A 15,298-nucleotide genomic window follows, 5' to 3' on the forward strand; every position below is an offset into this window, starting at 1 on the left:
AAATGTGTTCCTACATTCTTATCCGATTGTTTGTGTTAATAAAAATGTTTGTTTCGCCTCGGATATTTGTAGAGAAGTTTGGATTAGTGTGGACGGTAATGTTTTGTTTGTGTGAGGAAAGCTTATGGCGAGGCGAAACAAACATTTTTATTAACACAAACAATCAGATAAGAATGTAGGAACACATTTTAGAAACGTTGTCATTTGAGCATCTTGTTACAAACAATGCTTGGCCATACACACCTTTTGAACTCGAGAGGGCGCATTAAGACGTCTTAAACATCAAAACAATGGCTTAATTTTGTGTATGTGGACGCAAGCGGACTCAATCTATTAATCCCCTGTGTTTACAAATCACAAATAGTGTTGCAGAAGCGTTTCAATTTTTCCCTGTCTGAACATAGTAAAAGTTAGCTTGTAATTCATATTAGGGCCGTTCACATTAGCCAAAAAAGACTAGGCCCTTGTCATAGCCAGGTCGTGGCCGACAAAAAAAACAGGTGTGAACGGTTCTGGCCGGCCACTGTCCGGACAATTTCTGTCCTAGTCGAGAGGGGTGGTTTGTGGCCGACCCAGGTCTCTGGCCGAGCAGTAAACAGCGTATGTGAACGCGTTTTGTCCGACTCAGGTCCCAGTTGACGCCCTCTGTAGTTGACATGCAGTGTAGTCTTTGACCTATTCGACGATTCAGTATCATTTTAGACATGGCGAGTCGAGGAGTCAACTGGGCTACGGAAGAAATCAAGTGTCTTTTAGGCATTTGGAACGAAGATATGGTGAAAAATCTGATGGACGGCACGTCAAGGGATCGAATCGCCTACATATCATCTCACAGCGTTTGTAATAAAGGGAAAGCGGCTGCACACATCGCCTACACTATTTTTTCGTTCTCTGTGTTTTGTGTTTGATTTTGTGTGTTTGGCTATTGGTGTAGATATAAGCCATGGCGAGACGTAGCCGTAATCTGGCTGTCGAATGACAGGGTGATCCTTTGACCCCGGCCTTTGACGCTACGTTTCGAAACCAGTGTGTGGGTTTCTTCCTCAGTCGCTTTTCTTTGGAGATTGCTCTCCTTAGATTTATGTTTCACTGTTCGTGGTTCGTGGTTCGCGATAATTGTTGGTACACCCAAGCCCCAATATACTTAGGGAAACCGCTGGGAATATACCTACATCGCAAAGAGATTAGCTGGCAGCACTATCGCTATGTGCATGAAGTTTGGCAGATCATCTTTCAGTCTATTTATCAAAACACCGTTGGGTGTCTCATAAAGTAGAGGCCGTTCATTTTGCATGACCGATAAATTACTGAAGTAAAGCATTGACTTTCTATGAAGTTAAATTGCTTTTGCCTACATGTATGTGTATCACCACGTCTGCGGTAAATGTCATTGATTTCCTATTTTCCTGAAGTTTTCTTGACCGTTTTGTACGAATGACAATTAACTCGCACTTTCTCCAACTTGAACAGCCCAGAATCAACTCGCCCGAAACCAATTCGCCCGTTGTTTGAGATTTACACGTTCTACCGCGTACCTATGCACCCTCCGTTGTCGATTTAGTCTAGTAGAGGGTAGAATCGAGACTGATTTTATTGGAACAAAAATATTTCGCTTGATTGACTAACACAGCCAAATTTTAAGCATTTTCTTCAATTTTAGAAAATAAGTCATCGCCTTTCCTTGACATTTCCGTTTCGTTTGAAAATGCTCTGTCCCCATAGTCGGTGTGAACGCTAAGGTTTGGCCGTACTGACTGAGATATGGCTCCTTCTTTAGCTATATTTTCAGAGTTTCGAAAAGATGTCGCCAACTATCCTTTCAGTGCACACTGCAGGTCTGTCTACGTTTGCAGGAAAAGCTATCGTTGCCTTCCCAACAAATTGAATTCGGGCCGGTTGTATCGGGCCAGTTGGAATGAGTTGGGTTCTGAGTCATGAGTGGTTTGAAAAGGTACCAGTTTTGCACTGGGTAGATCAGAAGCGAAAGGAAGGTTATCAACAGCATCGATGAAATGCCTTTTTTCTCACCGTGTTTTCTCATTTCTCTGTATTTTTTCAGTGATGACAATTTGAAAATAGTAATTTCGTGTCCGCTGATCGTGACGATTTGATAGCTCTCATAATTCGAAGTACGAAACGTCAGTGCCTCCGGGCCATGCCAGGCCGCGGGAGACAAGACAACACATTTTCAAACTTTGAGTCATGCCAAGTTTACTTTCTCGATTGGATACGTTCAGGTCAAAATAGAACTTTGCCATCGATTAACGATTAAAAACTATGGCATTTCAGCATTCTTTGAAATTGATGATATGACTGTCCTTTTCCGTTTTATATTTCTTGAGAAAACTCTACTATGTGCCCACTTTAGTCCGATACCCCCCCCCCCTGAATAATGATATTATCCGTATGACGCATCCAAATAAATGTGACTGAACAGTGACGTATGTCTGCTTGTGTCATGTCAAGGCCGAGACTCGCACAGGGTGTACTACGAGACGACATCGACTTTGCCTCTAAGCCGAGGTTGTCAGAAATATATCCGAGAAAAAAAGGTCTTCTTCGAAACCACGAAAGCCGTCGATGAAAACTGGAGAGGTTTATATGGCTGACAGTTGAAGAATGTTTGTACGTGACAAATTCCCGCCACGCCGCGGACCAGCAGCAACGACTATCCACACAATAATTTCAACTTGATAATCAGCTCATACATGGAACCGTCAGAAACCCAAACTTTGTCTGTATTACTTGTAGTTCTCACAGAATTTCGCTACGACATGTCGGATAACAGAACCTCGAAGCCTGGAAGTTTTACAAGTAGTAACTTTTTAGAAACTACATCGGTGCACGGCCGATAAAATACGGGTTACTTACACAACTGTCTATTCTCACTGTCACTCTAAGAATACGCATCTACTTTAAAGCGGTCGGTCGGCAAATCGGTTTCTTCGAAACCGTCCGTTTGATGGAAAATTGTCGAAGTACATGCTTGAGGTAAGATGACATATCGCTCGATGGGTGTTAAACGTGAAAAGGTTCATGTTGTACATCATATAGAAAAACTACGCACATTGTAAACCTCGACGTAAACTGATCACTTTATGAAAATAAAAGTTAAAAATACGGATTTCACCTCAATGCCGGACGCAAATTACAGTTTTTGTGAGACAGTGGTAATGACGGCATTTATGATGACAACGCCTGTACAACGAAACGAAGTCAAAGTCATGACAGTACCTACCGTTTTCTCTCCTGCACTTTTTCTTCAGGGAAAGTCTGTCGAATTTGGTTGCTTCAACATGTTCCCTAGGCAATGGAATTTACCACAGCAATTCAACAAAAACTGGCAAAAAGCAATGTAACTTTACTTGTAAAAGTTAATCCTTTATTGTACCATCGTTCACGCTAAATGAACGGCCTCTGCTATAGTGTTTTGTCTAGGGGACACCGCATACGCACCCCGCAGTGTTTTCGATAAACAAACTGCAAGATGATCTGGTGCACTAGCAATACTGTTGCTAATTAATTTGCGATATAGGGATATTCGCAGCGGTTTCCTTAATTATTGTCAGTGTTTTGTTCGTCTAGCAAGGAGGCTAGAATACTTATGTTTGGGTCAGTTTGTTGTGTTTCATTGTGTTCGGTCGTTCTCTAAGATTGTGTACTTGTGCATTTATGAGTGTGTCGCCAATTTTTGGATTTCTTTGTAAGGGATGATCGGTTTCATCGTGAATAAATTATTTAGTGTTTGGTCTTTTTCTATTTCTTCCCAGTTCTTCAGGAGTGCTTGTTTGATGTCTTTTGTTTTGATGAGTGGGACTATATTTGGTAGCAAATATCAATTTATTTGTGTTGTTGTTGTGCGTTTGTTTGTGATTTAAATGTGTTCTTCGTGTAGCGTAATTTGTTTCCGCATTGATGTTTGATATTTCTTGTTGTGGATATTCTCGCAGTAATAGCTTTTCATTAAATGTTTTGACTTTGTTGTTGAAGTCTTCTTCATTGTTACATGTCCTCATGTACCTTAATGTTTCGCCTTTGATTAGGCCCTTGAAGGTTGATTTTGGATGACATGATTTTCTATGTAGGAACTGGAATGTATCTGATGAATGTATTTTGACCTGTATAAGGTCAACGGTCGGCTAGACGCTACCAAATGATCTAGGCTAGGACAGCGTTGAACGTAATGTGAACGCGGACAAAAGATTAGCTTATCTTCTCACATTCTGCCGGATTAGTTCTGGCCGGCCCTGGGCCTAGAACCCCATAATTGTTCACATAAGTATTCTCTGAACAATAGGATAATACTGATACAGATCTGTGATAATTAGGATAATACTGATACAGATCTGTGATAATTAGGATAATACTGATTCAGATCTGTGATACTTAGGATAATACTGATACAGATCTGTGATAATTAGGATACTACTGATACAGACCTGTGATAATTAGGATAATACTGATACAGATCTGTGATAATTAGGATACTACTGATACAGATCTGTGATAATTAGTATGCCGTTCATACACAGGCCATTGAAACGCCTCTGAAACGGTTCTGGGCCAATACTGGCACAGAAAGTTATGTGTGGACACTCCGAAGTGGTTCTGAAGCGTTTCAGATTTGAGACGGTTTAGTCGGCCTGACCTGAGCCGTTGTAGTGTTTAACTCTACCTGCAAATCGCTGTGTGGACGGACCGAGCCGCTTCAGAGGCGTTTTAAACGCCCTCACGCGACAGGTATTTGTAACATAAATAAACAACAACCAACAAGCAATATTCACTTTTGTCATGGCTGCCGAACACAGCTCTACATCTCGTGGAAATAACTGGTCAGACGACGAAATAGGCTTGCTAATCTGAGTCTGGGCAGACGAAAGCATTCAAAGAATGATAGAGAACATGTCGCGACAGCCTCGTGTACAAAAAAATTGCAGAAAAAGCTCTAAAGAGAGGTTTAAACAGGACAGCAGATCAGCTAGTGCCACCGCAAGCTCAAGGCACTGAAGCTAAAATCTACAAACTACAAAAATACAAAGAGTTGTCGACAGCAACACACCATGAAGGCGCGACTTTGCACAATTTTTAAATGTCGGATATTTACAATCTAGTATCCCAGTTTGACATATCGACGATTTCGGGACTAATATTGATACTAGACGATACTAGAATGAACTGTGGTTGTCCCATGGGAAGCCGCATCTATGAAATCGCCGATATTTACCGGCAATTTGGGGACTCCAATATCGATATGACAGAACCCCATGGACGATACTAGATTCATTCAAATCGCGAGTAAATATCCGATATATAGATTTCACCGTCTTACAGTTCTGGTGAAACTCGACTTTCAAGGACTCACAGTAAGTGAGGCTACCCACAATTCTCCATGATCTGTACACACGGAGATCATTCACTGAACTGAAGCAAATTTCTTCTGTACACAGAACAACTCGGTCCATATTTCAAAATTCTGGCAACATAGTTCTGATCATCATAATTTTCTGATTTCTCACTGTGAATAATGAGAAGATCAACCCCTTTTCCGCGGAGGAGATAGCAATTTTGTAATTTTGTCGACATAGATTTTTGACAGCCATACACAATATTTTCAAGGAAACTAAGGGAATAAGTTGCATCTGTGTTGGGAAAAGAAAGGGTATTGATTTTTTTTAATGTTCGTAACAAAGGAAATTTGCATGTCCGACAGGTGGTATGATGAGACCATCTTAGTTGCTGATAACTTTATCTTGACAAGTGTGTAATTTTTAGCACCTCCAAACATCGACTAATCATTTAATTACTCTTGAATTTTAAACATAATCAATAATTTTGGAACATAGTTTTAACAAATAATCCTGAACTTAAATTGTAAGTTAAATATTGTTAAGAAACTGATAAAATCGAGAAAGCCTTTAGCAAAAAATGTCCGAGTGAACAAATAAAGGGGAATTGTGGGTAGCCTCACTTACTGTGGGACTGACTCTAGCTTCCATACTAGACGATACTAGATTCTGTCAAATCTGATATAGGCCTATATCGGAGATTTCACCACCTTACAGTTCTCGTCAAACCCAATTCCAAGGACTGACTCCAGCTGCGATACTAGACGATACTAGATTCTGTCAAATCACGCGTAAATTTCCAATATATATCGGAGATTTCACCAGCTTACAGTTCTTGTCAAACCCGACTACCAAGGACTGACTCTAGCTGCGATACTGGACGATACTGGATTCATTCAAATCGCGGTAAATATCCGATATATATCGGAGATTTCACCACCTTACAGTTCTTGTCAAACCCGACTTCCAAGGACTGACTCTAGCTACGATATTTGGACGATACTGGATTCATTCAAATCGCGCGTAAATATGCGATATATCTGAGATTTCACCACCTTGCAGTTCTGGTCAACCCGACTTCCAAGGACTGACTCTAGCTTCGATACTATAAACGATACTAGATTCATTCAAATCATGCGTAAATATCCGATATATCGGAGATTTCACCACCTTAAAAGTTCTGGTCAAACCCGACTTCCAAGGACTGACTCTTGCTTTTATACTAGACGATACTTGATTCTGTCAAATCGCACTAAATATCGGATATATATCGGAGATTTCACTACCTTATAGATCTAGCTAAGCCAATCTAACTTCGATATTGTATAGTCTAGTAGCCGTAAATATTGGATATCATATAAAAGTGCAATGTCGCCATGTTCTCCAACAGACGGAGCGGCAGAGGCAGAATATCGATGCCTTTCTTCGAATAACTGTCTCAGATCCTCGGTAATCGGCCGTCTGTCAATCCCAGTAGAAACACCAACAGAATACCTGTTAGCTATGCTAAACATTATTTTGAAAAACAACACAGTCATTCTAATTTAACAACGAATTCTACAAACAAACATGTGGGTGCGCCATCGTCACTCGAGATTGCCGATCGACATCACGTTTCACGAATTAGAACTGAAAATCATATGTGAACACACAACAAAAATATCACTATGGTGTAGATTCAGAGACGATATTTTCCTAATCTTAATTGGAACGGAGCACGAACTCCACGAATTTATAACAGTAATTAAAAAAATGCATCCTACTTTCAAATTTTCATATGAAAGTTCTTCACACGAAATAACATATCTTGACCTAGTCATTTACAAAGGTCAACGATACAACAACGAAAACATACTAGACACTAGAACGCACACAAAACCAGCAGATACATTCCAGTTCTTACACAGAAAATCATGTCATCCAAAATCAACCTTCAAGGGCCTGATCAAAGGCGAAACATTAAGGTACATGAGGACATGTAACAACAAAGAGGACTTTAACAACAAAGTCAAAACATTTAATGAAAAATTGCTACAACGCGGATATACAAGAAATATCGAACATCAATGCGGAAACAAATTACGCAACACGAAGAAACACATACACAAACAAACACACAACAACAACACTAATAAACTGATATTTTCTACCACACATCACGCATAGTGCAACACATAATGTGGTCCACATAATCCAAATATCAAAACAAAAGACATCAAACAAGCACTCCTGAAGAACTAGGAAGAAATAGAAAAAGACCAAACACTAAATAATTTATTCACGATGAAACTGATCATCGCATACAAAAGAAATCCAACATTGGCGACACGCTCATAAATGCACAAGTACACAATCTTTCAAAAGAAAGACCGAACAAAATGAACACAATCAACTGACTCGAATATAAATATTCTAGCCTCCTTACTGGACGAACAAAACACTGACAATGATTAAGCCACAAACAGTGAAACAAAAATCCAAGGAGAGAAAATATCAAAAAAGCGACTGAGGAAGAAACCACACTGGTTTCGAAACGTAGCGTCAAAGGATCACACTGTCATTCGACAGCCAGATTACGGCTACGTCTCGCAATGGCTTATATCTACACCAATAGCAAAACGCACAAAATAAAAACTACATGAACACAAAAACGAAAAAATAGTGTATGAGATGTGTGGAGCCATTTTCCCTTTATTACAGTTCTGAACGTATCAAACGCGAGGGCTAAATCGGTTAACGATTGCATTTGGTCTGCATTCATTAAGGCGACGACGACTCGGTCTGGACCGCATATGCAGCAGGTAAAAAAAACAGAAGACAAGCCAGTACCACGTCGTTCATTTCAGCCATCTTGTTATGTACAATGCCGTATGCTTGGTCATACACACCTTTTGAACTCGAGAGGGCGCATTAAGACGTCTTCAACACCAAAACAATGGCTTAATTTTGTGAGTGTGGACACAAGCGGACTCAAACTATTAATCCCCTGTGTTTACAAATCACAATAGTGTTGCAGAAGCGTTTCAATTTTTACCTGTCTGAACGTAGCATCGGATACTACTGATACAGACCTGTGATAATTTAAGTGGGGTTTACACGTGCGTGTTTACTCCGGAGCTGACACTGGATTAAAGTTAAACCTGTGTCAGTTGGACATGTGACCAGACAACATCAAACTGACAAAGAACTAAATTAATTTGGTGTCGGAGGGCTGGTTCAGGTTCGGTGCTCCGTACTGAACAATGGCCTATTTACACGTGTGACCAGAAAACCGAACTGAACCCCGAACTATATCGTGTCTTCGGGTTGCGGTCATTACCGCAATGGACGGTGTTCGAGCAAGAAGATCGGGCGATCGCTGCAGCAATTGGTCACAGGACGAAATCAAACTACTCATTTCTATCTGGAGAGGCGAAAATGTGATCTGTATGATGGATGGTCGAGGTATGATTTTTTACGTCCATGGTCGAGAGATAGGCAAGTTTATGAAGTCATCGCCACAAAGGCCAGGGAGACGGGATTCGAGAGCAATGTCACGACAAAATCAAACGGTTGTGAGCCCAATTCAAAACCGTTTCCGACAACAACCGTCGTAGTGGAAAAGGCAGAAAAACAGATGCCCCCCACATTACTATCCAAAAGTTTGTGTTGCATTGGTGTTTGTTTCGTTTTGGAGATGTGTGAAATAGGATCCCCACGTTACTATCCAATTGTTAGTGTTACAATAGTGTTTGTTTCATTTAGAATAGGTGTAGGGAAGTTTTTAATGAGTACGATAGTGTTTTGTTTGTGTTTGTCCATATCGACCCTAAAAGGGTGCAGTGCGGGATTCATGATCAGACATAGGAAAGGGAAACATGAACTTGCTCGTTTTCTTCGACGGTGACTCATCGATCTTTATGGAATGGATATCAACATCAGGCGGAGTGAGGCCATCAAAATTCTCTTCATGTCTTCGCGGAAGGCATCTCTATCGGTTGATTGAACCACAGTTCCTCCCCGTGATTGAAAATGAAAAGATTGTAGAGAGTAGCCCTGCATACGATGCTGTGTGTTCCTGGCGTTGTACCGCCTCCCACCACATCATTAAAAACGCCGGGAAACACACAGCATTGTACGCAGGGGTACACAGACAGCAGCTGTCCGATGTTTATGTCCGCCATTGCGAGCTAGCGATTGTTCTCTGGTCCAGAATCACTGAGGGCGCTTGACCCGAACTAAATTTATACCTTGTGTATGATGTGTAAACGTGAGATCGCTTAGATTGCTGATAAGGAATATTTACAGAGCGACTAATCAGATTCCCTCAGGTTTAAAAAAATACATGTGTAAACCCACCTTTAAAGAATACTGTAAGTGTCGGTGCTAAATCTGAATGTACATAAGTTCATCAATATATTGCATATGGGTCAACCAATTCATGACTTCATGAATCAAGTGTTCTGCTTCCATTGAATATTATCCTCTGTATATTTTGGACAAAAACCTACAGTCTATGCTGTCAATGTAGAATTTTCTGAGGATTCCAGATTTCAAAGTTGTCTCAAGTCATTCAACCCAACTTAAAGTGACCTTTCTAACCAAATGGTATATCAGCATTCATCTTCAGTGACTCTTATAACAAAATGTGTTTCCTTTTTCTATTCTTACTCAGGGCAGTGTACAGATCTATTAAATGCATATCGTTGTAGTTGTCCTGATGGATTCAGTGGTACACGGTGTGAATTGGATGGTGATCAGTGTGAGAGTAATCCATGTCAACATGGTGGTATCTGTATTGATTTGGTCAAAGCATATCGTTGTGAATGCACAGCATCTTTTACGGGTCCTAACTGTGAAGTTGATACCATCAATGAATGTCTTAGCAGTCCATGTCAAAATGGAGGTAAGTCAGTTTATCATGACAACATATCCAAACACTCTTCTTTGTTTTTAATAGCTCAACTGTCAGGGACACGGAGCAATTTAGATAAGTTTATTATCTGCTTGCATCCTGCAAAGGTTGTCGTCTGTCAACTTTGCTTTACTCCTCTTAAACAATTGCTCAAAAGTCTCATATTTGGTGCACAAGTCATCAGGATAATTTAGCTTTGTTTTGTTTAAATGATGAGGAAATTTGCATATGCGAATTATTTGGCTGATTTCAAAGTTTCTTCTCTGATGCAACTGGTCTAACAGCTTCAAATTCATAGTGTAGCTTCTTTTGGATGCCCTTATTAAATGAAATGAAAATTACTGTAACATTTGTATATGTTGACATCAGTAAAGTTTTGAGAAATTTTTTTGAATGTTTTATTCAGTTTTCAAAAAAATCGATCGTTGAAACTGTTCTTCCATTAGCAATCAAGAAATGACGTCATTCAGTTTTCTTAAAATTGCGATGAAATTTGAATATGCAGATTTTTAGGGCTAATTTACTCATGTTTTGTCAAAACGTTATTTTCTCTAATACCGCTGGTCTGACAGTTATTACGTATGATTCATTTACAACTGCAGAAGCTGTTCATAATTCTTGTCTCGTAGTTAAATTCTAATTCTGTAAAAGAATTGTGGTCTGAACTAGGAAGTTGAGAAAATATACGGTAATTGTTTGCTTGAACAAAGATAATAAAAACTTTGCCAAAAGCTACAGTATTGTCTCCTTTAAAAATACAGTCAGATTTTCATAGTCCATGCAGTATAATTCATGACAAAATAAATGAAGTGATCTTACTTAAGATGAATAGCTATTAACCTTTTGAGTTCCAAAGTTGATTTTTGTTGCCTTCATACAATATAATGCCAACAATTTCTTTCAGATGTAGACAATTTTTTTCTGATTTTTTCCAAAATTTTGGTCTAAAAGTGTAGCCCATGAAAATGTATGTCCGTTAAGTCCAAAATTATGCAAAAAATTACAGAAAAATTCATAAAAGTTGGTAAATTGTTGCCCTGAAAATTTTTAGGGAAAAATTACAGTGCTCAAAGGGTTAATGGATAGTGTGTAAATTCTAATGAAAGTGAGTGAGGTAAAACTATTGTTTTCTTTGTAATGGCCTACGTTGTAGGTAGCAGTGAGTAGACACCAAATATGATGTGTAAAAATTGTGTGCCCATCTATACTAGTCTTTCATCTTACATTTTGAGATACATCACACAGAAATACAACACAACCTTTGCTTTTATTGCGCATTGCCTGGTATCAAACTTAAGCCCCAACTCCCGCTATAAAAAGCGCGAGAACCTACGAGAGTGGTCATAATGGTGGGATATTCATCAAACGTACTCGGTACGATCTCTGGACGCCCTCCATAAAAACCGTTTAATTTAGAAATCTACCGATTAATTTTTCTTGGAAATTGAGGGATATGTGTATAAGTATTTGGAGCACAATATACTTGGTTTCTGACGAAATTAAATTTGAAATGACGTCTGGAACCAGAAAAAGGATAAAATATTTGCCGGTAATATCGCCGGTATAACGTTCGATGTTCAGTTTGAATCTGCATGATTGACATGATATGCAAATTGCAAATGAGTCATTAGGGATACGTTGTTTACTTTTTCCGTACGTAGCGTTGATTGTTCAAGGCGGGGAAAAACACCAAATACTCGGAGCGTACCGAAAGATACAAACGCACACACACTGTGTATAACAAATACATGCAAACACATTTGATTCGGTAGTTCTCTTTTTGGAAAATTTGTTGGTCCTGAAAAGGACCGTTTCATTTATGTTGGCCTACCTGAGCCGTACATTTTACAGACAGGAAGGCCTATACTGTCATTCATGCCCGGCATAAAGTACGTCTGGTATGTTCGGGTTGAGACCACGGACAAGTACCAGCACAAATTCTGGCATGATCTTTCACTTTGTCTACACTGTCTGTATATCTTCTGTCTTCTTTTCAAATTTCAAGTTTTACCCTCTAGTCAACGTACTGTTGAAAGCGCAATCATCGCAATGCGATATGCATAACTATCGCTTAGCTGTTTCCAAAAGTGATATACATTTTCTTTCCCGATCTAAAGCCGTGCATGCCTATGTAACACTAAGCGAACAAAGTCAAAATTCAAAAAACAAGTGCCTTCAATGTGCTGACAAAACCGGGATTTTTTTTACGCCTGCAATCGCCTTCGGCATATTCGGTCGTCACTGCTGGGTCACTTATGCTGATCTCAGTGATCAGACGTCGAGTTGACAAACGTCGCCGGCGGCAGCTGAGGTCACCGTACTAATCAGTCCCATAAGTTGCACTCAAATGTCCGCGCTCGATCCCCATCACAGCTAGCTCCAATTCATTCCTGGCAAAGAAAATTCCCGAGGCTACCTCCAGTGCTCATCAGTGACCGCTACCTTCATAAAGCCAGCTGACATAGTGTGATTAGCAGTCTGACTCTGATTACCCACGCGTTTGTAATGAACTAGTATCGCGACTGCGTGCATGAGAGTGCAGAAGTGCAGTGCACTCGATTTTGGCGGGATTGTTCAAAGTAGCGAAATACTAGAACTCACCATTTTATAAGGAGGGATGAACATTGAAACGAATGCTCCGAGAATTCATGAAATCACTTTATTCTGATTTTTATTTTTGGTGATTAATATTAACAGGCTTTGATTTCTAAAATAAGTATTTTTCAGAAGCTTTTTGAAATAATCATAAGACAACAAATCGACACCACATTTCATTTCGGTCACCATAAAACTTGTAATCGAAGCCGGGGAATAGTCGTCGGTACCCTCCCATCCGCGACAGCGCCGAGTTCATGAGACAACGAAATTTTGAAAAGGAAACTACAACTACCATCCAAGAACTGTGGAAAACTACGTTTTATAATGGAGACACAGCCCTGCCTCGCTGAACTAAGGTCGAATGAGGAAAGGATTGTTTGTAAGACAAAAGCTCTACAAAATTTGGTAGACGACTTTGCTGTTGAGCATTGTTGTAAGTGTCCGTCGTCCATTGAAATAACCACACTCGATAAATTTGGACATCTAGTAGGCGAATTTGCTGTTCTTTCAGAACTGTTTTGATTTTTTCCCGTTCTTTCCTGAAATGCGGCATTTCTAGGACGGCGTTTGGACAAAACGGTGCTTCAATCAAGACTCCCTGCAAGAGTGATGTACACTACACTATGACTGAGCCGAGGAAAACCCCGATAATAGATCCCGTGGCAGAAAAACTACATTTTCTACGATTTCTGCATCGTTTACCCGTATACAAAGATGCGGATAGCTATTGCCACTGTCATGATATGCATTATGTTGAATCATTCAAAAACGCGCTGAATACAATGACAAACGCTTCGTTTTCGGACGAGAAACGTATACCATGACGCATGAGAAACTAAGGAGTGTCGATCGATCGCCTGGCAACGTCATCACGGTTTGCACAAATCCGAGGCGACGCCGCGCCAAACCTCTGCTCCAGTAAGACTTCGAAAAAGTCTATGTTCAAGACAAACCTATTGGGGAAATGAGTGGATGTATCGTATGGAAAGTAAACCGTAAAATTGGGTGAAAATAGTATACGTTAAAGTCACCGTGCAGTCAATGTTTTACATTGTGAGGCATCATGGGCCAGTGGCTAGAGCAGTGGACTCACGATCACAGATGGTGAGTTCGAGCCCCGGCATGGCCATGGTGTTGTGTCCTTGAGCAAGGCACTTTATTCCTCATTGCTCCTCCCCACCCAGGAGTGATGGGTACCTGGTAGGACAGTGGTTGTAATGTGTGTGTTTAGCTCTGCTGCGCTTATTGGCTGCACAATGTGAGCTGTAGTTTGCTCCCCAGGGAGTTGAGTGGTATCATATTAGGTCAAGTGACCAGGGGTAATAATAATTGTAAAGCGCCTTGAGCAACATGTACTTGTGGATATGTGCGCTATATAAGAACCCAATATTATTATTATTATGTGGCGTGCACGTTCTATTTTTGGAGGTGTTCAACCAGCTGTTTTAATTTGCTACTTTTTGTTCACAAAGAAACCATATTAGTTATTGTTTGCTCCGCCCATTTTTATCGATTTTTCTCGGTAGGGCCCTACCGAGAGTTACCGGTTTAAGCCATTGATATAAAGTACAGAAGTGATTAAAATTGATTGTCTTTTCCTTTCACCTTCAATTTCAAAAATACAAGTATTCCTTTCCAAATGAATTTCAAGTCGTAGAATGTTAAGGTGGGTTTGTTGCTGACCAAGCAAAGGAGATAAGCAATGATGTAGTTATCAAAAGCATTTGGAAAAAGTGCTGAGTCAGCAATTTTTCATGGGTTCTTAATCAAAGAAACAAATAATTTTGCCAATTACAGTAGTCCTGTAATGTAGCATGATAAACACCTCTTGTTGAATACATTGTTCAGAATGCTTTCCTGTACTGAGTGTTTTGTGAAAGTTTCAAAGACAATGCTACTAAGGTTTCTTTTCTACCTGGACTAACCACGGCTAGTCTTCTGTCTGAAAATCATATATTTAAAAACTCTGTTTTGATAGGTATCTGTAGAGATTTAATTGGAGGATATCGGTGTGATTGTCAGCCAGGATGGTCAGGAGATCGATGTGATGATGACGGTGATCAATGTGCTAGTAATCCATGTCAGAATGGTGCTATGTGTTTAGATACTGTTGCATCATATTTATGTAATTGCTTGACTGGTTTTACTGGTAAGTTTTTAATACTTTTAATTTCAAGACATATTTCCTTTGTAATTTTTTGCATACTATGGTACTCAATTGAATCTAAATATCTATATCAGCATTGTTTACCCACAGTCATTTTTTTGAGCACAGTATGCTTCATGAACATCAGTGAGAATCTATAAAAGAATGACTATTTGTCGAGGTTTATCTGTATTGCTTTCATCTTGGTCACCTTTGTGAAGTAAAACATTGCCAGCACATGATACCCATACAGCACATGATACCCATACAGCACATGATACCCATACAGCACATGATACCCATACAGCTGCTAAC

At 39.8% G+C, this 15,298-nt stretch overlaps 1 protein-coding gene across 1 annotated transcript in view; it reads left to right on the top strand.

Annotated features, from left to right (window-relative positions):
* The window catches only part of LOC139139368 (protein eyes shut homolog), a 91,187-nt gene that overhangs the window by 22,403 nt on the left and 53,486 nt on the right, over positions 1 to 15,298 (top strand). The window contains exons 8-9 of the mRNA XM_070708266.1: positions 10,000 to 10,230; positions 14,816 to 14,986. Of these exons, the coding sequence (XP_070564367.1) occupies positions 10,000 to 10,230; positions 14,816 to 14,986 (402 nt within the window). The remainder of the gene's footprint in view (positions 1 to 9,999; positions 10,231 to 14,815; positions 14,987 to 15,298) is intronic.

This window comes from Ptychodera flava, chromosome 8 (genome assembly GCF_041260155.1).
Source record: "Ptychodera flava strain L36383 chromosome 8, AS_Pfla_20210202, whole genome shotgun sequence".
NCBI classification, from domain to species: domain Eukaryota; kingdom Metazoa; phylum Hemichordata; class Enteropneusta; family Ptychoderidae; genus Ptychodera; species Ptychodera flava.